Source organism: Ictalurus punctatus, chromosome 10 (assembly GCF_001660625.3).
Source record: "Ictalurus punctatus breed USDA103 chromosome 10, Coco_2.0, whole genome shotgun sequence".
NCBI lineage: Eukaryota > Metazoa > Chordata > Actinopteri > Siluriformes > Ictaluridae > Ictalurus > Ictalurus punctatus.
The window spans coordinates 25,935,559-25,960,473 of record NC_030425.2 but is presented as its reverse complement, the minus strand read 5'-3'; the positions used below and the strand labels follow the sequence as shown (position 1 = coordinate 25,960,473).

Below are 24,915 nucleotides of genomic sequence, written 5' to 3'. Positions count from 1 at the left end.
CATAATATCCTGCCTTTTGGCACAGATAGAGCAGCTATTCAGAATGGGTATGAACAATGAGCTGGAATAATCGTCACAGAAGGGAGTTAGTTCGAGCAAGTTTTGTAGTGAACGCTACGTGAACTCTGTATCCAGAGCCAAGGTTTATAGCTGGGTCTTAAAGTCCCTATGAAGTGCCTTGAAATGCACATCTACATTTCATTTATTTAAACGTGTAATAACGCCTCATTGGTTTTCTGTCAACGATTATCTGCTCCTGCGCTTTCTACATTCTTCTTCTCACCAAGAGCTGATAAGAGCAGCTTTAAAAGCTTCACATGACCATGACAGACACTCTGCTTACAGTTAAATGCATTTTTTTGTCCTACTAGAATTCCTGCCATATCAGTAGGCTGTCATGTGCTGACTTTTTGTTGGCCTTTCCTTTCTTTGATGATACATAAACAAACACACACACACGCACACACACACAGGCACACAGTGGCATTTCCAGTGGGGGCATATACACTCCCCTCCGAAATTATTGGAACGGCAAGGCCAATTAATTTTTTTCGCTGTAGACTGAAGGCATTTGGGTTTGGGATCAAAAGATGAATATGAGAAGAGAGTTTAGAATTTCAGCTTTTATTACCTGGTATTTATATGTAGGCGTGTTAGACAACATAGAACATAGCACATTTTGTATCAGACGACCTGATTTGTAGGTGAGCAGACATATTGGAACATGCAGCTAACAGGTGTTTCTTGTTAGATTGATTTTTTTAAACAATAAATATCCGTGAGCGTCTACTCTCGGTTTTAGCCTTCAGTTTCCTGCGAAGACCGCATTTGATGTTAAAAAGGATAAACCAACATGATGACCAGAGAGATGTCTATGGGAGCAAAGCACGCCATTTTGAATCTGAGAAAAGAGGGAAAATCAATCAGAGGTATTGCACAAACATTGGGCATAGCCAATACAACAGTTTAGAATGTGCATTCTGTGCCAGCCATGTAGCTGACAATTCAATGCAATTAATTTTTTGCAAAATCAAAATTAAGAGCTATGGTTTTATTAAAACGTTTGAAGTGGTAGATGAAACCTCTGGCTAAAGTGCACTAATTATCATGTCAGTGGTTATTAGCTCTTATAGTGAACAGACAGGTGCTTTTATAGGATGGATTTTAGCAGTAAATCATATCTACAGCCTGTCAATCAAACCTGTTGTGCCACCTCAAACTAATTTAAAGCCTAATCTCACGTGTGGCTAACTAATGGCATGATTCATGCATTTAATTTACACATTTATTTTTCAGAAATGCTGCATTTATATTACATTATATATGACATATTTTCCCATGTGGATAAATGTTTTAACGCATGTTTTTTCGGGTTTTTTTTTTTTTGCACGTGATTCATTTTCAGATTATTTTTGAGTGATTTTTTCCCCCTGCATGATTCATTTATTTTCGTGTCTTATTTTTCCATTTATTTTTACGTTTGTTTTTTAATCAAATGAATGAATTTAATTCTGCATCTGATTTTCCACAATTCAATTATTTGACATGATTTCCTTACTTTTACATCATGTTTTTACATGATTCCTTTATTTCTCATTATGATTCATGTATTTTTTCCATAAGGGAGGTTTCCCTTTCGTGATTTCCAAGCAATTTACAAAAGTATTATGTTGATAATGCAATTATGAGGCATGAGGCTTAATGAAACGCATTCTCAGTATCGCCCCATGATGTGTGTTTGTGTCTGTGACTTCAATAAGACTAAGACTATTTCCTGCACATGAATAGGGCACTCAGACATTGTCCTACACAAGTCTTAACCGAACTTCCTACCTTAGTCACATTCTTAAAAAAATTTAAAAAAGAAAAAGTATGTGAACCTTTTGGAATTTCATGGTTTTCTGTGTGATCTGATCTTCATCTAAGTCAAGGGTATTGATAAATATAATGTGCCTAAAATAATAACTAAAAATAAATTCTGATCCCTCATGTCTTTATTGAACACGTTCATTCAACATTCAAAATGGCAGTGGAAAAAGTAAGTGAACCCTTAGAATTAATAAGTGGTTGACCCCCCCTTGGCAGCAATAACCTCAACCAGGCGCTTCCTGTAGCTGTGGATCAGACCTGCACATCATTCAGGAGGAATTTTAGCCCATTCTTCCTGGCAGAACTGCTTTTGCTCTGTCATATTCTTTGGATGTCTCATGTGTATGGCTCTCTTCAAGTCATTCCATAGCATCTCTATTGGGCTGAGGTCTGGGTTCTGACTTGGCCCCTCCAAAAGGCGGATTTTGTTTTTCTGAAGCTATTCTGTTGTGGACTTCAACTGACGTATAGACATTCTCACATTATCCTGAAAAATTGTCTGATATAATTTGGTTATTCATCTTCCCCTCAATGATTGCAAGCTGGCCAGGCCCTGATGCAGCAAAGCAGGCCCAAATCATGATGTTTCCTCCACCATACTTCATGGTTGGGATGATGTTTTCATGATGATATGCCGTGCCCCTTCTATGCCAGATGTAGTTCTGTGTGGTTTTTCCAAATAGTTCAATGTTAGATTCATCAGTCCACAAAACATTTTGCCAATACCGCTGTGGATCGTCAGTTTGCTCTTTTGCAAACTTCAGGCGTGCAGCAATGTTCTTTTTAGTAACCAGTGGCTTCCTTCGTGGTGTCCTGCCGTAGATACCCTGCTTGTTCAATGTTCTATGTGTTGTAGACTCATGAACAGAGATGTTAGCCAGTTCCAATGATGCCTTCAAATCTTTGGCTGTCATTCAGGGTTGTTTCTTTACCTCATTGATGAGTCTTCGATGTGCTCTTGGTGTCATTTTGACTGAGCGCCCACTTCTTGGTAGAGTAGAAACAGTCCCAATGTGTCTCCATTTGTAGAATCTTTGCCTAACTGTAGACTGGTGAATTTCTAACGTCTTTGAAATCACTTTGTAACCCTTGCCAGTTTTATGTAAATTAACAATTCTTGATCGTAAATCTTCTGAAAGCTCATTTTGGTGAGACATGGCTCACATAAGCGTGTGCTTCTTGTGCAGAGCAAGCTCCAAAAGTTTGAGGGGTTCTTATCAGTCAAAGTAGCTGTAGTCCACACCTCCACCTCTTCATTTTCTTAACGAGACTCCAGGTGTGCAAAAAGAAGAAGAAAAAAAGAGAATCTTTTTTGAGGTCATTAACTCATGGGCACACATACTTTTTCCAGAAGCACTATGAGTTTTTTTTTTGGTTGTTTTCAATAAAGACATGAAAGATCAGAAATTTTTTTTTTGTGTTATTATTTTAGACACATTATATTTGTCAATACCCTTGACTTAGATGAAGACCAGATCACATTTCATGACATATTTATGCAGAAAACCATGACATTCCAAAAGGTTCACATACTTTTTCTTGCCACTGTATTATATTATCAGACGTGTATAATCTGCCATGCATACAAGCACATATTTTCCCTCAGGGCCTTCACAGTTCTATTCCACCTACTTCCTGTAGTACATAAAGAGACATGCCTGAGTGGAGCAGCACATTAGAGAAACAGGGCTATAGTTTAGGAATGCTAACACGCTGAAGTGGAACAGCTCGTTCGGACAGTATCGCACACTTCCTATGTATTTTTTCCCACCAGGTCTTGGCTGTATGCCCACTGTTTTCTAAGTACACAATCAAATACATAGTATTTTTTAATATGGAAGCATCAGTTAAACCTTATTCAAATGTATTCATATAATGCATTAAAAAATTTGAACCTAATAAGCCTTGTCACAAAAGGAGCTTTACAGAAACACACCAGAGGTCACAGTTGTTAAGAAAAACTAATTGAGACGACATGAAAAAGTAAGATTAAGAGGAAGCAAGTCAAAACACGTCCTCTTTCGGAAAATTGGGATTATAAGTGAAGTGTGTCACTTGACTGAAAATCAGCTTCTGTCTTTGGCTCATGAGTTGCTCAGTTCTGTTTTCCAAGTATGTTAAAGATGGTTGACCCAACCTGTGTATCTGATGGTTGTGGTTAGCCACATAGACACCATTTTACCATGAATCAAATGTATTGTTCAAAATCCATTAAGTACGAGATGGCACTTTGCTCTTATATCACAGCAATTTGCGACGATGACATTTTTTTTACATTTATTAATGAATAATGAACACATCATACTTTTTATCCGTTTATTGTTACAATTATTAATGAATGTTGTCAGTTAGTTGCTGTTATCCCTTATATTATAGCAGCTCTAAACAGTCGTTCCCTCACCAGTCTATTTTTTCTCTCTTTTGAAGTTAAAAAGACAAAAAAAAAAAATGCCCATAAAAAGCTGTCTTGAAGAATCTTTCTAAAAAAAAAAAAAAAAAAAAGCTACAGTTTTACCTCTGACTATTACAAAGTGCTAACAATAAATGGTAAATAAACATCTCTTCGCAGAACATATCATGTTTTTAAAAAAAAATCTGTTTATGTGGAGCATCTGGCATGTAAGTCCCTGGGGATGAGCTGTTACTATAGAAACGATAAGCCATTAGAATGAATGCATTAATATAAACCGCTGATCTGCTTTGTAGCTGACACTAGTGTCAGAGCTGGTGTAGCAGTGGCAAATCCCTCCACATCGAAGACTGGTAATTAATCAATTATAATTATTATAGCTAGATATTATTATAAAACTATCATTGTTTTAGATGGTGAATTGTATTGGAAGGACACATTTAAGTAGTTAACATTTATGGAAGGAGTCTCCAATGTCAGCACTGTGACCCTATAGTTGATGTTTTCCTATAAATGTACACCCAGTGTGTTTGGATTTAAGAGGAGTGTGGAATTTTCTTCTTCTTCTTCTTCTTTTTTTTTAAGGTTGGGATGTATCCACTGCTGCTAGGCAGCAGGAAAAGTGGGTTACTAATAAATAACCACAAGAGGAAATGACTGAATAAAAGTTTAAAATGTACTTGTGTCGGATGAATAATTTAAACGTGATCTTAGCAGATATGCTGCATGACGACCCACAGCCTCGACCCCCCTTACCCCCGCAGACCATCAGACTAATTAGATCACTGGGTTCAGGTAACAGGGAGACAGGGCAGAAAAGTCCTCCTCTCCTCCACCCCCCCTCCCCTCTCTCTCTCTCTCTCTCTCTCTCTCTCTCTCTCTCTCTCTCTCTCTCTCTCTCTCTCTCTCTCTCTGTGTCTCTCTGTACAGTGAATTTCAGCTTCATAATTTCAGTTTTTTGAAGCAGATCTTTTTCGAAGCCACTTTTTCATGCAAATCACAAAGGGTGGATAAAAGGATAGAACGTTCCCGATCAGTGTTTCTGGCATGTACAGTAACTGCACTCACATCTAATATGCTGAAAGAACCTACGTGTTTTGTATGGTATATGATTCTACAGGAATCTAAAATTAAAACTTGCTTTTTTTTCTTTTCTACTGTTAGTCCATGGTTCTGTCATATTGTGCATAATTTATCCACAAATTCTTGTTTTTTCCATAATATGATGAATTGTTATGATAAATAATGTAAAGTTATGGTCAAATCACTAGCTCATCTGACTATTAGCTTGCATTATAATCTGATTTCACCAAACACACCTGTGCCAGATCCATGATTCATGAATGGCAAAAGAAAGCCATATCAGCACTAGATAATAAAACCCCACAGCAGCTTCACGGTGAGATGGAGCCAGAAAACGGAGTTAGCTTGAATGCTAGTGGTTGCTGATTACAGTTTGAACAGGTGCTCTACAGCCACATATTTATTTGCGGAACTGTCTGGCTGTGTTTTGGGCTTTTCTCAGCTCTGTAGAAGGCGAGCTTGCTGCGAAGACGTGAGGAGAATTCATTATGTGGTAGCAATTTCACGACACTGGAGCCTGCAGTAATTTCACTGCACAGATCTGAGACCATATGTCCCATCACTCCGGGCAGAGGTTTTAATCAAAGGACCACTAAGCCATGATGAGAGCTGGACATGAGAGGGGAGTGTGTGAGGAGCATGAGGAACAAGAAAGAATAAGCAAAGAAAAGAAGAATGACTGGGTTTATTTATTTATTTATTTATTTTATTAAAGCAAGCAAAAACTGGCTAACGAGATTAAACTCAAAACTCACTAGATGGAAAAAAAAAAAGAGAGATGATTTGTCATATTTGCAAACTGTAGAGGCACTTTTCTCAAAGAAAAGCAGAGCTAGTGTGATGGTGATCTTCTAATTTTGTTGCAGTGGTGGAAATTATACCTAAAACAGGGGACGATCTAAAACAATTAAAGTAAAGAAAACAACATGGCTCAATGTACCAAATCAATGACAGGGCAACAAGCTCAGTGAAACCTGGCAGTTAATGATTAAAAAAAAAAAAAAGACCAGGCACTGTTTATCCAATCTTCAACTATCCAATTTTGGTGAACCTGTGCCCACTGTAGCTGACAGGAATGGAACCTGATGTGGTCTTCTATTGTTATAGCCCATCCTCCTCAAGGTTTTGCAAGTCGTGAGCTGCTTTTCTGCTCACCATAGTTGTAAAGAGTTTATATATTTGTAAGGTTACAATAACCTTCCTCTCTGCAAGAACCAGTCTTGATATTCTCGTTTGACCTGCCGTCAAGAGGCTGTTTTTTGTTGTTGTTGTTTGCACCATTCTGTGTAAACTCAAACCAGTGTGTCTGGCACCACCCACCATGACACGTTCAAAGTCACTCCGATCACATTTCCTACCACATTCTGATGTTTGTTTTGAACATTACCTGAAGCTCTTGACTTGTATTTTCGTGTTTTTATACGTTGTGCTTCTGCCACATGAGTGGCTGACTGGATACTTGCAGCGGCAACCCCTGTCTCAGATAATACTCATTCCTCCGAATCCATTAATAGCATTTATTAGGAATTAAGCTATAAGACAAATGTCAAACATTTACCAGCACTGTTTGGATAAATACTTCTGAGAAAAAACATTGACATGCTCACTCCTTCACACTCACACAATTCAAGTTTCTCTCTTTTTCTTTTTTCTTGTTCCAATAATTTCAGACACAGCTGTTCAGCTTGTACATTGACAAATATCAGAGCAGAAATTTCTGTTTGCTGAATAAATATCCCAGAAATCTTTCATGCATCTAAAGCAGGTAGAGGCAGGTGGGCGAGAAGCACTTGATCACCCCGGTCCTTGGAAACCGTGTTCCATATACACCTCTCTCAGCATTTTCACTTTGATTGGCCAGATGGGCCTTGAACTCTAAGCACAGGGTTAAGTAATGGATGGGAGTTTATTTACATTTTTATTTTCATAAATAAGGCTGCGTTGTTTTCGTGTAGAAAAATAGCCCAAATATAAGCATAATGTTGCTCCATGAAAGGAAAATTCCACCCTGAAACACATTAAATATGTTTATATTGAAATATGTTGTGATGTGATTCTGTTGCTAATTTATTGGTTGGTGCTGTACTTTCCATGAGACTTTAGCAGACGTGTGCTGCACTGATGCCGTTTAACAGGAGACAAAAAGGAAACATAAGGGATAGCGGTTAGGTTTAGTATTCAGGTTAGCTCCTAAAAAACAAAAGAGCAAGAGTTTCTTCAATCACACACCATTTTCCAGCAAAGTTCATCAGAACATTATTGAGAAATTTAAATAGTTGAGAAGTCAGAATCAGAATTATAATCAGTGGCAATCAGCACCACCTGTACCTGGGTCGATTTAATGAGAGATCTCCACCTACTCAATGCGCAGACTTGACGTATCCTTGCGATATGCTGGTTGTAATTCTCAGCCGGTAAGCTCTGGTAATGGTCTTCTGGGTACATCCTGGGAATTGCTCTGGGCTTGTGTCCATCACTGTCTCTGGAGAGGCCCACTGGGTTAAGTTCTTACCTCTTATCCCTGAAGACCAGGGATCAAACCCAGCATGTGGTGACCTTCTCATTATAGCAAGATTAAGCCAAAACATAGACCCAGCAGAGCTTGAGCAGTTAAAGTGCCCTAACTACTATGGGCATTATAGGCAGCCATGAGTGGTTCCTGCAGCAGATCCTGTTACAACAGCAGTTGCTTACAGAGGGAGGCAGAACCTACTCAGCCTGTTGCAGCCATGGCTGCAAAGCTGCCACAGCCTGCTGCCCTCAAGAACACAAATCAAGCATTTTCTTATTCATCTGTTCCTGAGGGATATGATGGGAGCCCTGGCTCCCTTTTGCAGTGCAAGGCAGCTGTCTTGTTCCCCATCAAATTGTGCCAAGTTAGCTTATATTATTTTTCTGCTCACTGGCTGAAAACATACCTGGGCCATTGTCTTGGAGTATCAGCCCAGAGAATGGCATATATCCAAAACTCCCAACATCTCAATCCTTGTCAGGCCAGATGGGCCCTTTTTTTTATTTTAACAGGTTCGATTTTATTCTTTTCTACCAGCCTGGATCCAAGAACTTAAAGCCTGATGCCCTCTCCAGACAGTGGGATCCTCCTATTCCTAAGTCAGAAGCCAAACTCATACTCCCAAGCTCCCAGGGTCTTGCAGTGTTCCAGAAGCCTGGATTTTTTTTGCTGCTGATTCTGTTGGCCAGGCATTGATCAGTACATGCACACTTGTTGCAGCCTGCCATGTTAGAGTCCAGATTAAAGATCCTAGGACACAATAAGGCTTGCTATAATCACTCCCTGTTCCCTCTTCCCCTGCATGGGCCCACCTATCCCTGGACATTGTGACAGGGTTGCCAGCCTCTCAGGGCAACACTGTAGTTCTGCTCAAGGTCAACCTTTGAAACCATTTGAGTGTCAGTTTGGGTTTGTTTAAGGAGAGATCTCCAATTACTCAGTGCTCAGTCTTGAGTCACCCTTTTAGAATAAATCTTGGCCCAGACTTTTAGTGGGCATGAACTTTTAATGAATCCTTGGGCTTGCTCTACAGTTGAGTCCTTTCCTGTCTCTGTTGGTGGCTTGCTGGGTAGAGTCCTTGTTTCTGATTTCTGGAGACCATGGTTCAAAGCCATCATGGGGTGACCTTCCATTACCATCTCGCAGAATGATGATAGTGTTGTATTTGCATAAAAGATGAAGTTATGTTTGAGCAGAGTGTACAAATGAGGCCAGTGCTTAAGTGCCACTGCCTCATGCTCTTTCGGTAGAGATGAAGCCAAGGATATATCCCACTGCACCACTGTCAACAGGTAGTCGAACAGTATTGTGGGTAGTATAGAACAACTTTCACCAAACTGAAACTAGGCCAGCATATCAATGAAAGAATTTCATCCATTAAAATATCATATCTTGATGAAAGATTTGCTCTGTAAACCATTCAGGGTGTGGTCCACCCTCCCCTTACCGTAACAGTACTAGAGAATGTGGAATGCTGGTAATTCCACACACAAGGGTTTGTACAGGATTGTTGAGTGTGGTGTAGTGTGGTGTGGTGTAATCCCCACTCTTTGTGCAGTGTATCACATGCCACTAGAACAGGATGTGATGGACATGTTCAAATTGACCTTCCATCTTTATTGTGTGAGCTTGTGCAGCAGCGAAATGTCACGCAAGGTTCAGTAGTTGCTTCTGTACATATGCACCTGCTGCTTCTGTGAACCTTTACACAGTGCTTTGGATTTGAGCCACATACCAAGTGATTATATTTAACATCTTGAATTCATATTGTTACCCTGTTTCACCTGCATGAAGTGGAAAAACCACTCCACTGATTTACAGAAAGTAATTGAGATGTTTCTCACGTGGGAGTTTTACACAATTTCTTTCTTTATTTCATTCTTCCACATGATTCACCCCCCACCCCCTATTGGATTCATTTATTTTTCGTGTGATTACTTCCACACTTTATTCTTTCTTTTTTCTCTCTCTCTTTTGTGATTTTTACATGATTAATATTTTCAAATGTGAATTTTCTCCCCATGATTCATTTCCACATGATTCCCCTCCCCATGATTCACTTATCGTCATGAACTTTTCACAAATGACTGATTTATATAAATTTTTTGGTGCACCTTCACGTGTAAAAAAAATAAATAAATAAAAAATAAAAAATTTAACCCGTTCACAGTCAAACGCAAATGTGAAAAGTCCAAGTATTAATTTGTAGTTACACTCAGTAAACTACATATGACAGGATGTAATAAAGGCTCCTAGTAAGTAAAGCTTATAAAAGGGAGACTTCCAGGGGAAGTCATCAAGGATGTGTTAAAAACAGAAATAAAACAGGCCCAAGACAAAATCCCGGTGATCAAATAAAGCTTTTTATATACACCTCCATCTACAGGTAGCACATGGAGCTGCACATATCTGCCTTTTTGACTGGCCTCTAATGCAATAAAACGACACATTATATGGTTTCGTAAATCTTTTTCATTTAATTGTATAATAAATATATATATTTTTTTGTTTCCGTTAATACCATTCACTCATCTATAACGTTAGAACATGACACAATGTCAAAATCATGCATTTTATAGCTTTCAGGTACATATAGCTCTATCTTGACATACAATACAAAAACATAGACACATTACAGATATTATTTTGGATATCTGTACACAAGAGACACATTTGCCATCACACCATTGGCTACGAACTGCGCATCGCAACACACACAACGTCGCTACACCAATTTCCTACTATGTTTGGAGTTTTTTGCTTTTTTTTTTTTGTTTGTTTGTTTTTAAATGACCAATCGAGTTGCATACTTCATACGTTAATACGTCCACACGTAAAAATAAATCTGATCTTTTAACAAAAATAGCACACGTCGAAAACATCTACAAATATTCTGTTACAGTGCTTATGCCATAACAGGCTCCTGAGTCCCAGAGGGGTTTTCTTTTCTTTTCTTTTCTTTTCTTTTCTTTTCTTTTCTTTATTTTATTTTTTGGATAAATATTACATAAGAGGAAGAGCTAGAGAGTGTAAGTAGATACAATAATGTACAAAATATTAAGTAAATTAAAAAAAATGAACAGTTTGCATAATGTGATGAAGTTTTACAGACCATTCAAAGCCCTAAAATCGAACATGTCCCATATAGCACCAGATATGCATCATTAAATCATGTAAGTGGGTGAAACTCAGCAACAGTGTGTTTAAGGCACTCGATGTCAAAAACAAAAAAATAATACATTTATCTATTTTAAATATTGGCATGATTATTCTGGTTTTTTTTTTCTAACTCCATGTTTATGAAAGTACATGAGCACGTAAACATTGCACTTTTTTAGATATATATATATATTTTGTTTTTTTTTCTTTACACAGAATGGTGACAAAACATTATTTCTGGTTCAGAACGACAGTGAGATCAGCTGAAGTTCCAGTCCGAGTTCATAATCTTCATCGATCAGATGCAGCATTAGAAGGTGTGCAGCATTATTTAGTAGAGGTACAGAGGAGGAGATGCTCTGGAAAAGTTTCCCCTCTGCTGTTGGTCAGATCTCATCACAGGCATCGCCATACAAACACACTGAGAAAGAGAGAGAGAGAGAGAGAGAGAGAGAGAGAGAGGAAAAACAGGTACAGAGAAACCAAAAAGCATAAAAAGTCCTCTGACACTGGAGACTCCTTCCATAAATGTTAAATAAATGCCTCCTTACAGAAAACTTCATTATATCTACAATTATACCGTTTTCCTTTGTTACATGAGTTTTCAAAATCCATTCATCATTAGCCTTAGATTATGTGGAGTCCCTTTGAATGAACTGTTACTGTAGAAATATGAGCACATTAACACATTACTATAGAATAATGCGCACATTAACATAAACCTGTGGTTTGACTAATGTCAGAGCTGCTGTGATAGAAAATTAATCAACACCTTCTGACTAATCAGAATCAGGAATTCAACAGCGTTATGGTATAAGATATACCATAATTGTATGAGGCTAATGTAGCAGATTTGGGGGCGTTTTCTGTTGTCTATTCACATTTGTTTTTGTTGTAAAGCAAGTTTGGGAATATTACAATTTCCTTTGCAATTACAAAGCCCTTGTCATTGTATACACATCAGACTTGGATAATAAATCGCTTACCCAATCCGTCTAGATCAGCTCCTTTCCTCATATTTTACTCCGCTTAATCGTACGCTATTATCTCATTTATGATAGAATTCATTTCTAGTTCTAGTACTAGTACTCGAGTCGCTGTAGTGACAGTTTGTGGATCAGACTCAGACTCGGTTAGCTTCAGCTCACCTGCAGTCGTTGCCTCCGACGCTTATCACGTATTTGTCGTCGTAGGAGAAGCGAATGTTGGTCACGTGAGCCGAGTGGCCAAAGTAGCGTTTGTGTTTGGCCTGGGAATCAAAGACAGAAAAGAATCAACAATAGTTTGTCGGTCCTGAGGTACACAGTGTTAATTAACGTTGTGTAACCTTTTTAGTGTAATGTATTTATTCACATGGTTACATTACACGATTAAATCACTGGCTCAAATAATTAGATAAGTTGAATAACTTTGTAAGCGTAATCATGTACAGAAGACACACACACGCACATATACTGTCTGTATATGTGTGTTTGTATATATATATATCAGAGATGCACCAATACTACATTTCTCAGCCAATACCGATAACCGATACCGATAGTTCTGCCTTTTATGCCTACTTTTAAATTAATAATGATTAATTCCACAATTCTGAAGGAAATGTAAAATAAAAACTTTCTCCATTTCAACACGTTGTTTGACAGTAACTGGTCTCATCAACAGAACACACATTACTCTAATGAACATGAACACATGAACTCAATTCTGAAGATTAAAGTAAGATTATTAACTTATTGAATGTTATTCATTCATATTAACATTGACTGAATTGTAAAAACCCTCCTGTTAGTCTCACATTCACTCTCCACAAACACAAGCATTTCTACTTCATCACTGAACATCACACTGGTCATATATAATATACACTTTTTATATATTAACATTAACTTGATATGAAATATGCTACTCTACAAATATATTTTTCTGTGCTATATATACTTTTTTGTCAACTCGTTTTCATTTAAATCTTTCAACGGTGTACTGGCGCTTTAATTCAGCGTGAACAGCTCGGCAAAAAAATTACAATTTAGACTTGCGCTTCACTGCGACTCACTTCCGGTGTAAATTTTTATCGGTGCAGAGCTTACAGAGATTACAAACTGCAGTTTAGTCCTCCTTCCACACAAGAGACATCATCTTTACACACAGCACGAAATCGATGTGTTTTCCCCACCCTCTTTTGATTGACAGGAGATTATCGGCCCTGATCATCGGATGTTTTTAAACTATCGGTCGATGACCCATAGCGTGAGAAATAGCCTTTACATCAGTGCATCTATATATATATATATATATATATATATATATATATATATATATATATATATATATATATATATATATGTGTGTGTGTGTGTAGTCTGGTCATAGTTCATCATTTTAATTTAATTACTATATTTAAACATGAGTATTACATGTGATTTGATTCCTGTTTTTATTCAGTTCACTTTATTCCGACCAGATTGTTATGTTCTTTTAATTGTGATTCATATTTTTTATTTAATTTAAATAAATGTTATTTACACGCTTGCTGTAACTTATTTATGCTTTATTTATTCTTACTAAATTATTACCTTTTTATTTCCGCATCTCGTGTCTAACATTAAATGAAAGTAAACAATGATATGATCTGTTCAGTGCTACAGCAGCAAAAGTCCCAGTGAGCCAAGCCACATTTTAATATAGCTGTACACACCAAGAATTAACAAATTGTGGAAAATGGAAAATTATTATTTTAAAATTATATATATATATATAATTTTGTATATATGTATATATTTAAGTACAAAATATTTAACTGGCCACTTTGATCTGAACAGGACAAAAGGTTTGTATCCATAATTGTACTTACAAATTTCTCGGAGCAGGGGAAGTCAAAGAGCTTGACGAGGCCGAAGTCGTCTCCGGTGACCACGTTGAGTCCAGCATGAGACACACTGGCACAGTTCACATCGGCCTTGTCAGCATTTCGTGGCCAAACACCCAACACCTCATCACCGAGAACACTGAGGGACAAACACGGTGAAGATCAAACAGCAGTTCATTTGGATACATCTAAATCTAAGGAAACACGGCCAGGCGTTCTTTTACACTGGCGTTGAGTTGCAAGAAAGACAGAGATCAAAACGTAATACGCGAATCCTCTGCTTACACTAGCAAGTGAGAATGTTTGTACCCCCTATGGTTTTTAAATAGAAAAAAAAAGGAAAAGGTACCTCTATTTTACAATTCACCCATCTACAACAAGATAACACAAAATGAAGGTGTCTTGAGTGTTGTATATTTCCCCAGCCAGAATGAATATGATACACACACCACACACAGTGTGTTCTGAGGAGTGTATTACCTGGTCCAGGTGGCCCAGGTGATTCTGTCAGCAATGGCCTGCTCGGTCACTATCTTCCCACTCGGGACCTCATGCACCTGACGCTTATAGCTTCCTGTAGAAACCTGGAAAGGAACAATAGCGCAGTTCAAATCAATCAATCAATTAATCAATCAAACATCATGCTGCATGACAGGGCAGCGTAACACACTTGGAGGAAAGTGCTATCTACCCTCTTCCGCATACATGACCTCACAGACCCCCATGATAGTCCAGTGTTGATGTAAATGACAGGGAAGAGACAGTAATGCCATTCCTCCCACTCAGAGATCACGGCTAATGACAAGGGCCACGGAAAGCTCAGGGTATTGCATCCTTGGCATTCGAACTAGCAATCTAACAAGGATATTTTCTTATGTGCCACTTGGGAAGCCCACGTTTATTAGTTCAGCTGCTGCCAACAAATTTACACATGCGGTACAGGACAAATAAAGAGTGCTTTAAACCACAAAGAAACGCTATTAAACAGAACACTGTCTAACGCCACATTTGAGACGTACATTAATAAGTTGGTGCCTCTTGAAAAGTTGAAGGTTAACATGCACCTCCACGGCAGTGGAATGAGGAAAGAAAACGGAGTGTGGATCCCAAGCATAACATCTATCGTTGTTGACGTTTGGCTGACAGCAATAGCAGAATAAAATGTCAAGTATCTAAACAGCTCAAGTTACCACACGCCTCAAAATTTCAGCTTGCACCATGATCATGACCCCTACCCTACTGTTATGCTCCTGTTGAGTGCAGAATTATGCATCACCATCATTTTTGAATGGAAAATGTGGGGAAAAAACTCTATCACTAAACTCTATTTACAAATTGAAATGAGCATAAATCCTATAACAAGGAGAAATGGTTCACCCAATAAAGATGGAAGTTCCATTAAAATTAAATGTGACATTTTGCAATTGAATCCCACTGTGTTTATTTTATTTTATTTATTTAAACTTTCTCTGAAACATGTAGCATTAATAACTGCAGGATCTGTTGGGTTTTTTTTTTTTTCTCATTTGAGTTAAACCACTGATTCAGATTAAAAACCTTCATCCTTCATGTCCTAATCTCCCACAGGATTATATAGGATCACGAGCTAACCCTAAAGTTATTTGACCTTTTCTCACTACTCAAGTGCTGTGTGCTCACAAAAATACGAATTTGTGTAAAGAAGGTTGACCTGGGGGAAAAAAAGAGCAATTAGGAATTATTATTAAGTTACGTAAGTTACACTGTCACGGACCGCTATGAACTTGCTGTCGGCGGAGAAGTCGAGCTGGATGACGAAGCCGGGGATGTCTTTGCAGTAGCCGATGCGGTTGAGGGCGGGGCCGAGCGTCAGGTCGTAGAAATCTACAGCGCTCTCCACAGAGCCCACAGCCAAGAGCCGGTTATCAGGACTGAATCTGCAAACACACACACAGGACATAAATTGGACCAAAACATGGAAAAGAACTAGAAAATGACTGACACTGATTATTTTCTTTCTTTCTCTGTTAGATTTTCCCTCTTTTCTTTTCTCAGCTTCAAAAATAATAGATTGCTTTTCTCCCGTAGACAGCTCTCCGGTCTTCATGTTGGTTTATCCTTTTTAACAGCAAATGCAGACGTCACAGGCAAAACCCAGGGCTCAAACCAAGCGTAGACATTTAAAGTTATTAATCATTTAAACAGTCATTCTAACAGGGCAGACTTTGGCTACAAGAAACACTTGTTTAGTCGTATGTTCCAATATTTTTGATCACTGGAAAAATGGTGGGGTTAATCCGAAGGTGACATGTTCTAAGGTTTTTTTTTAACCCATCTAGATGTAAATTTCAGGAAATTAAAACTGAAATTCTGATCTATTTTCTCATTTATCTTTAGATCTCAAACCTAAATGTCATCAGTGTATAGGAGAGAAAAAAAAAAAATAAAAATAATTGGCCTTGCTGTTCCAATACTTTTGTTCCCCTCACCAGCCTCTCTTTTTTCTCTGAAGTTAACAAGACCAAAAAAAACAAAAACAAACAAGAAGTTACTGAGAAACCAGGAAGTGAAAAATCCTAGATGGAAAATGTACAAAGCACTAACACTGGAGACTCCTTACATAAACATTGAATAAATACCTCCTTTTGGAGATGTACATATTGTGGTTTTGTGTGAGTGTGTGTGTCCTAACCGTATATCCTGAATGGCCACACTGCGGTCTCTTTTCTTGCCCCACACAGTGAGCGCGTTGACGAGCAGGACGATGAACTCGCCGTTCTCCATGCCGATGGACACCATCTCCCCGTTAGGACTGAACGCTGTGCACTTGGCCGGGTGACCCAGGCTCACCTTGTTCAGAAGTTTCTGGAAAAAAAATAGGTGTTGTCAGAAAAATTGTGCTTAATAGAAAAATCCCATATGTTCCCTGAGCTGCATTACCTTGTCTGCTAAATCCCAGATGCGGATAGTTCCGTCATCGCTGGCTGAGATGAAGAGATCTTTGCAGGGGTGTGTGGCCAGACCCCAGATGCGCCCCTGTGTGTGTCCGTTTATCAGTGTGTTGGACGCGGCGTTCTTCTCTCCCACCTCTATGATCTCTCCATCCTTTGTTCCTACCAAGATTTTCCCCTTTAAACAAAAATCAAGATCTAATTCTTCAACTTCAGAATGATACAAGCCTCGCTTTTAGTACATCTCTAAATGATTTCTTTGACTGTTTGGTTAAAAGAAAAAAGAAAAAGAAAAATACTCGCACCTTGGTTTAAAAAGATCCGAAATAAACAGCACTGTTGGGTAATAATAATTAACGTAAACGTGGGAAAAACTAAATGTAAATCAGCCTATATAAGCTGTGTGTTAAACTTTCTCGATAGCTGTGGCAGGTTCAGATCTAAATCCTGATGAATTTAACCTTAGACATTTTAGTTAAAGATACAAAAGTGTATCAATAAATGCACAAAAAAAGGACATGTTACAGAAAGATTCACGAGGACGTCGATGTTGCGAGAACACCACCGGGGACAGAACTGAGCAGGTTAGATGACGTAATTAGATGACGTAATAATAATTAGCATCTAATAAGATACATTTTATTATACTAGTTTACTCTAAAAATAAAAGCACTTACATGAGAACCACCTGACCACGAATAAAACATTTTTCTAATACATTTTCAGCTCCGCCCCTTCCCACATGCTCATCAGGAAATGTTTTTTTTTGGTTCGTTTAATTGTGCGAATGAACCAAAAAAAACATGAATTTTGCTATGACTAATAGGTGTGAAAGTGCAAAAAGCCATAACGACAAGAATGTCTGTCAAAACTTTGACCCAAAATAATGATAATGAGGTATCTCGACACATTTGTCATTTTAGTATCCATCACATTTGCGTAGTTGGACTTGAAGATGTAAACATATCTCAAATGTCTAATACGAAAGCCGCGTAATACTCAATAATAATTATGATAAACCTTCTCGTTGTTTAAACTTGAGTCGTAAATGCATAAGTTTGTCTTCAAATGGCGGAAACGGACTTCTGCAAATTTAATACTTGCTCTTCATTTATATATATATATATATATATATATATATATATATATATATATATATATATATATATATATATATTTAAACGAGATTTTTTTCTATTCTATTTCTATTAAATGTGTTTTCTTTCTAATCTGTTTTTTGTGTAATTGAGCTGCTGTAACGAGGGAATTTCCCCAGTGTGCGATCAATAAAGTTTTATCTTATCTTATCTTATCATGGATAGAAACGCCCCAAAAAGCACATTTGTCCTAAAAATGCTAATTTGACCTTATGAAAGACAAAAAATCAGCGCCTTAGGGTTTTAAGAGCGTTAATGAAATGTGTTCGAACAAAGAAGGTCTTTGCCTTCCGATTGTTCCCCAAGCGTGTCTCTCTCTCTCTCTCACTCTTTTTCCCCCTCTCTCTAACCTTTCCTCTGCAAACGGATCTGACGCTTTCGACAGGGAGACCCGTTTCCAGTTGAAATGCCCGACATCTCTTCATCTCCTGATCCCACAGCTTCACCGCTCCGCCCTCTTTAGTCCTGCAGAACACACACATTACCCCTCACCCATCAAACACACACAATTCCCAGTACATATCGATCTTGATTTACTTAGCACTAAATGCTCTATTAAGCCAGACTATTACTATAAAATAACAGTGAAATAAAGTAAACACGAATAAACAAACAGCAAGTGTTACTGTACGACAAATGATAGTTTTCCAAAATGATTCGATCTCAGTGAAATCATATCTCGGTCCTGATATAAAATACACACACACACACACACACACACACACACACACACACACACACGGTTGTACTCACGGTCTCTCCTTGCCCCCGGTGACTATAAGTCCATCTCTGAGGGTTGTGTACATGGTGAAGACGGGTCCAGTGTGAGCTTTGGCCACCACACGCACCAGGAAGTGATCCCTCCAGACATACACGTCGCCGTTGATGGCGCCAGTAAAGGTCAGGTTATTCTACATCACACACACACACACACACACACACACACGCACACACACATCCACTGTTTGTGTCATATCAATAAATCTTTCCGCATGCAAAAACTGATTCACTGCATCCCACAAATGTACTGAATCAGCTGAGACATGTTTGTTGTCTGAAATTTGATTGGTTAATGTACTAACGTTTACTGACGGCTCATAGCTACTAATACGGCATAGTGCCTACACAATGTGTGTGTGTGTCATTGATATGGTGAAGTTTTCTCTAAGGATATGGCTATTAAACATTTTTTGGAAGTAGTCTCCTTTTAGTTTTATGCAGACTTTAATTTACTTTAAGTTTTTCGTCCCGGGACGAAAGTCTTCAGGTCAGAGGATATTGTGTTTTTTGGAAAAGAGAACGCGACGGAATAGAATGGGGGGAAAAATCGAACTGAATTTAACATTAAATGCAACTAAAAATGGATAAAATGTATGACCTGACATCTTTTTAATAAACGATTTTTTTTATATTGCTGCCAATGACAGCAATAAGACAGCATAAGACGAATAAAACACTTCAGGATGTGCTGTTATCGGGACGTGATCCACTTCGGACTGGTAAAAGTAACTCGGCTTCATCACAACAGACCGTCGTTGATTTCCTATTTTCCTATAACGGACCACCATATTGTTCTTCTTTATTCCTTAATTTATTGGTCAAACTCGCTCTTCATTTAATGGTATTGTAGGTAATGTCTCCTTCACAGCGATTATTCTTCTGTAACGTGTGTGTCATCAGTGTTGCGTGTCACTCACAGCACCGAAAGCCACGGACAGCATCGTCTGCATCCTGCCCTCCTCCACTACTCCAATCACACCCTTCTTATACAGCAGCGAGCCTCCCACCAGCGTCCAGAACTTGATGTGTTTGATCCCGACAGACACAAATTGCGTGTCCGAATCTGGCCTGAACTCCACCACGAAGATGCGGTCCGAGTGTCCGGCCTTACTGCTCACTTTAGTTCCTGCAGGATCAGCAGAAAACACCGCGAATTCATCAGCAAACACATGCAAGTCAGGAGAAAACAGGAAGCTGTTTGCTAAACCCAACTGCTATACAGAGATACTGAGGGTTTAGTCCTGATGGTCTTATCTTCCATCTTTTTACTTCCACAACGTGAAAAGAACTCGACAATTACAAATACTCTTTTTATACTTCAAGGAAAAAATGATAATTCATTCTCTCCATATTGAATTATATATCAATCATCGAGAAACTTAAGCCCTATAATATAATACTGAATGTTCATTTTAAATGACATGATGATTAATGTTTAAATATTCAATGTTGTCTGCAAATCAGTTGATTACTGATTAGTCATGCAGTGAAATGAAAATTCTTCCTGAAACCGAAAGCAAAATTCAGGACACAAAGCTAATCTTATGTATTTTCTTCATTTATCTGAATAAAATTTTATTAAAAAAAAAAAAAAAAAAAAAAAACCTGAGAGAAATTTTAGGAAAAAACAGGACAAACTGAGCTGCCAATAAATAAATAAAACATGCTAAATAAACATTCTAGAATGATTACACTATGTAATACTAATCTACTAACATGACATTAATAGCATAGTTTCCATTACATTTCTCTTTTAAACAAAACCTTTTTAATCACTTTCTTATTTTCTTTACCATTAAAATGATTTGTAAACTGTTAAATTCGCCCCTTAGTTGTTTTTATTATTTAATTTTTCAAACTTTTTATTTATTTATTTATTTATTTATTTATTTTTTAAGTTGAAATATTTTGCCTTTTCATTTCGGACTGAAAACCAACAGGAGTCCAACAGAACGTGGCCAAAATTTTGGCGCCTCCCTGTTAGCGATCACTGACCTGTTTCCAAGTTTTCTCTTGCGTTCTAAAGAGGAACGGCAATATTTTTTCACCCTCTGGTTCATACTGTATGTCTTAAAGCCTAACTTTAGAATCGGGGTTTTTTTTTTTTAAATTAATATTCGGATTCATTTCAGATTAATTTTAAATGACAGTGCATCCATAAACCATGTAAAATAGACACTTTAATTCCATAACATCATCATTTTTTTTTTTTGATAAACTGTTATGTTAAAGTCTGAACATTGGGTTGTGACATCGCAAATAAAAAAAAATAGACAACAACACGAAGAAAAGTGAAACGTGAAATCCATTTGTTAAAAAAAAAAACAACAACTGAAAATGGAGGGAAAATAAAAGGAAAATGTATTCAAGTATACTTTCAGGTAAAATTCCAGTTAAGTTTCTCATTTGAGTAAAGAGGAAAAATATACTTCTTAATAAAAATGACGGCCAGTGATTTTTATGTCCTCTTGTCAGAATAATTTTTCATGCTTGTTTATATAATTTGCCAAATGCCGCTGCATTGGATGGCATTGAGATGAAATTATTGGTGTTTATTATTAGCGGGTCTTTCTACCTTCGATAAAGAGGATCGGTGTAAATTATGAACGTAATCCGGCGCCATCCAATGAGGTTTGTGTCCGCAGTTTTATACGGCTAATTACAGAAACTTGAAACGTGAAATGATGCGTGTTTAATCCGTATTCTTTCTTCTAGAGCACGTTTGATTTAGTTTACCCCTACGTGTTAATTAATACAATAAGTAACAAGTACTGACATGTACTGACATGTACTTCAGGTGGTCGTTATTGAGGCATGAATTCTCCCGTCGTAGTAAAGGTTAGTTTGTGATTAGTACGTGCCGTAACTCATCATTAGTTCATATTTAAGTACGTATTAATTAAAGTATTAGTGCATGATTATTCATGTACTGTTATTGTAAAGGGTTACCAAAATGTACTTTATTGTGTTGCTGTTATTGCAATATCACATAACAACCCAAACGCACACCCACACACACACACACACACACACACACACACACACCTTCCTGCCAACGCCACACAGTGATGGTGTGCTCTGGATCCACTCCTAGAGACAACAGCAGCTTGCCGGTGGCACTGAAGTTGACATAGCCGACTCCTTTAGCATGAGAGCAGCGGAGCACTGATAGGGTCTGTTTACTCATCGCATCCCACACGTGGATGGAGGGGGCTAGGCCTACACACACACACACACACACGCACACACACACAGGCACATACAGGAAAACATTATTTTCCTATATCGGCACAACCCCTAGTATTTGATTCCTTAATTATTTACTAATTAAAGTCCCTGTGAATTTCATAACGCTTCTTTGGAGGTACCTCAATCATGAGTTGAATGAGCTGTAAAAACAACATACAAATTACTCAGGAATGGATACAGGACAGTTAAGTTAGGTAAAAACTGAGCTATAGCACAAACGTGGAACACAGAACGACTCATTGCAGCGGGCTAAAAGATGAGACGATATAATCCCAGCCTGTTATGAACAGCTGGAAGACACATGACCTTCCCTTTGTTACAGTTTAGAAATACCAGCAGAGATTCCTGATCAAGATTAGAAAACAGATACAGCAGAGACAGGATGGACATACACAAGAAGCACAACGGTACACAAGGGAGCTTTTTTTTATTATTATGACGGACAGCTGTGGTGCATTATGGGAGCTGCACGTGCCAGTTCCAGTGCCTTACCTGCCAGATCAGTGATCTCGCCTGAGTGGTGAGGTGTAGGTGAGCGAATGAGAATGCGGCCAAAGAAAAAGAAAAGCAATGAGAACGTGCTTCAAGGATGAGGCAGGTCAAGTGATTAAACAAAATTAGCAAAAGTATAAAAGCATACTTGTGCACGCTTCAACGAAAGCGAATGACAGTGACTCAAACAGCAGCCATACGCATCCATGAGTGAGTTTTGTTTATGAATCTCGTTAAGACAAAACGTACCGATCTGGCCCGTGGCAATGACGTTTTGATATTTGGGGTGTTGATTGACAGTGAGGCACAGGATATCATCTGTGTGCTCGAGGTAAAAACTCTGCGTGCCTGTTGGAGAAGCAGGGAGAATGGAACATGGGTTATTAGCAAGATTTATAATGCTAATAATGCAATTTTACTGACAGTCATTCCTCACTCTAATTTCCTGTTAAGTTTGTTATAAGATTAGTCAGGACACTGTTGGGTTTCTGTGTGTAGAGTATCGTGACTCTTGTGCTTAGCTGCTGGTGAGCAGGGTGATGGGAAAGGTGGGGGAGGGGTGTGAGCCCCCTGCTGGGCACAGAGATACACTGGTGCTGAAATAAAACGTACAGCACAAACTAAAGCTTTTTCGGTAATAAAACACCGTATACACCGGCCACAATAAATTTATTACATTTAAACCAAGTAGACTAGATAATAAAAACAAATGGAATTAGTGTTCAATTTCCTGAGTGTTTAATATTATATGAGCTATTAACCACAGCTGTGGAGAGTGACATCACAAATAAATTCAATACCGAACACAGGCACCGCCAAAACTTCATTTTTTTGGCTTCTGGTAAAAAGAATGAATTAAATGAGTATTTAACCGTTGTTTACCTGCAGCTATTTGTGGAGGAATCTGGCAACCAACGGTGCAGTGTTCCAAAGAATATCAATTCAACTGAATTTTATTTGTACAGCGGTTTTTATAACGGACATTGTCTCAAAGCAGCTTTTTCAGAACCATATAAATACGGGATACAGATTTGAAGTGTGTTGATTTATCCCTAATGAACAAGCCGGTGGTGATGGTGGTGAGGAAAAAACGATGTTAAGAGAAAGAAACCTTGAGAGGAACCAGACTCAGAAGGGAACCCATCCTCATCTGGGTAACAACGGATAGTGTAAAAGTAAAGCAAAGTTCATTATGGTTTAATATGAAGTCTACTAAAGAGCGCTAACAAGCGCCCTCTTTGACCCATAATCCTTTACAATACTGCCTAAGAACAGGTTTGTTGATAGCAGACAGCAACAACAATCCAAATATTAAATATAAAAAAATGAGTTTGTCATTAATTAAACGTTGCAGAATAGCATTAAGGTCACAATCAGGGTTGGAAAAAGGATAAAAAGTCTTACTTAGCGAACGAGTTAAGGTTAAAACGCCTTCAGATGTAAATGTTTTTAACTAAAAGTAGAAGTTTTCTAATGATTTCTAATGATTAAAAAAAACAAATAAATCCAACCAGATTGTGGTCACTGAGATTAAGTAGACAGACTTTGAGCAATCTAGAATAAATCTGAGTCAATGTTTTAATTATAGTAAATAAATGCATCTACACAGAAACTGAAATAGCTATGAAAAGTCTAAGTATTTTGGTTGTAAGCTTAGATTTGTTAAGGAAATAATAATAATTTAAAAAGTGTAGGTTTTTATCTTCCATTGAAATGCATTTGTGTAAGAGTAATTGAACAACTATTATTTTCTCAACTTTACTCAGGTAAAGTACAAATGCCCTAGATGTTGCTTTAATAAGTGATTAGTAATAAAGTACTTAAGTAGTTCCCACCGCTGGTCACCTTTTTGTGAAACAAAAACCAGGTCACCGCTTTGTCATCATCAATAATGTATGAATTTGGAGGATGACCAGAAATGGCTGTAAATCAATCCTGCACTTTCCTGGAAATCCACCAGGGGTCAGCATGCTCCAGGGTTCATGAAAGCAGGTGAGGACAGTATCTACCCATCCAAACTGATATCATGCACATTATTAATACATGATAAACATACATTTTAATACGAAAATAATCCAATGTGAGGTGTTTTAGAGCTGTTACGACACATAACAATGTGAAAGTATTGCACAAACAGTTTTTTCTGTAGGGAAAAGAGAGGTTCAGTACCAGCAGAAAGGTTCTGGATCACAGCTGCAGCAGCTGTGTGAAAGACGATGTCAGCTCCGTCGTTGAGGTAGTGCAGATTGTTACGACAGTCAAAGCCTCGGTATCCAAAAACGTGGTCAAGCGCCAGCTCCTAGATGTTCACACACAAATACACAGAGCAAAACAATACATACTGAGACAGAAGAGTAGAATACTACATACAATATGTGGCCAATGCAGTCAAAATATTACAGGAC

At 38.0% G+C, this 24,915-nt stretch overlaps 1 protein-coding gene across 3 annotated transcripts in view; it reads right to left on the bottom strand.

Annotated features, from left to right (window-relative positions):
* Positions 1 to 10,310: 10,310 nt before the first annotated feature.
* The window catches only part of eml6 (EMAP like 6), a 51,597-nt gene continuing 36,992 nt past the window's right edge, over positions 10,311 to 24,915 (bottom strand). The window contains exons 30-43 of one of the 3 annotated variants that reach the window (XM_017477954.3): positions 24,680 to 24,809; positions 22,760 to 22,858; positions 22,511 to 22,531; positions 21,815 to 21,988; positions 19,687 to 19,895; positions 18,743 to 18,900; positions 18,340 to 18,454; positions 16,822 to 17,010; positions 16,574 to 16,746; positions 15,656 to 15,818; positions 14,383 to 14,486; positions 13,888 to 14,041; positions 12,182 to 12,282; positions 10,311 to 11,454 (exon numbers count right to left, since the gene is read on the bottom strand). In XM_017477954.3, the coding sequence (XP_017333443.1) occupies positions 11,430 to 11,454; positions 12,182 to 12,282; positions 13,888 to 14,041; positions 14,383 to 14,486; positions 15,656 to 15,818; positions 16,574 to 16,746; positions 16,822 to 17,010; positions 18,340 to 18,454; positions 18,743 to 18,900; positions 19,687 to 19,895; positions 21,815 to 21,988; positions 22,511 to 22,531; positions 22,760 to 22,858; positions 24,680 to 24,809 (1,815 nt within the window). In that variant the 3' untranslated portion in view covers positions 10,311 to 11,429. Of the gene's footprint in view, positions 11,455 to 12,181; positions 12,283 to 13,887; positions 14,042 to 14,382; positions 14,487 to 15,655; positions 15,819 to 16,573; positions 16,747 to 16,821; positions 17,011 to 18,339; positions 18,455 to 18,742; positions 18,901 to 19,686; positions 19,896 to 21,814; positions 21,989 to 22,510; positions 22,532 to 22,759; positions 22,859 to 24,679; positions 24,810 to 24,915 lie in introns of those variants that run through there. The other 2 variants (XM_017477955.3, XM_053683347.1) reach the window with 2 other exon arrangements.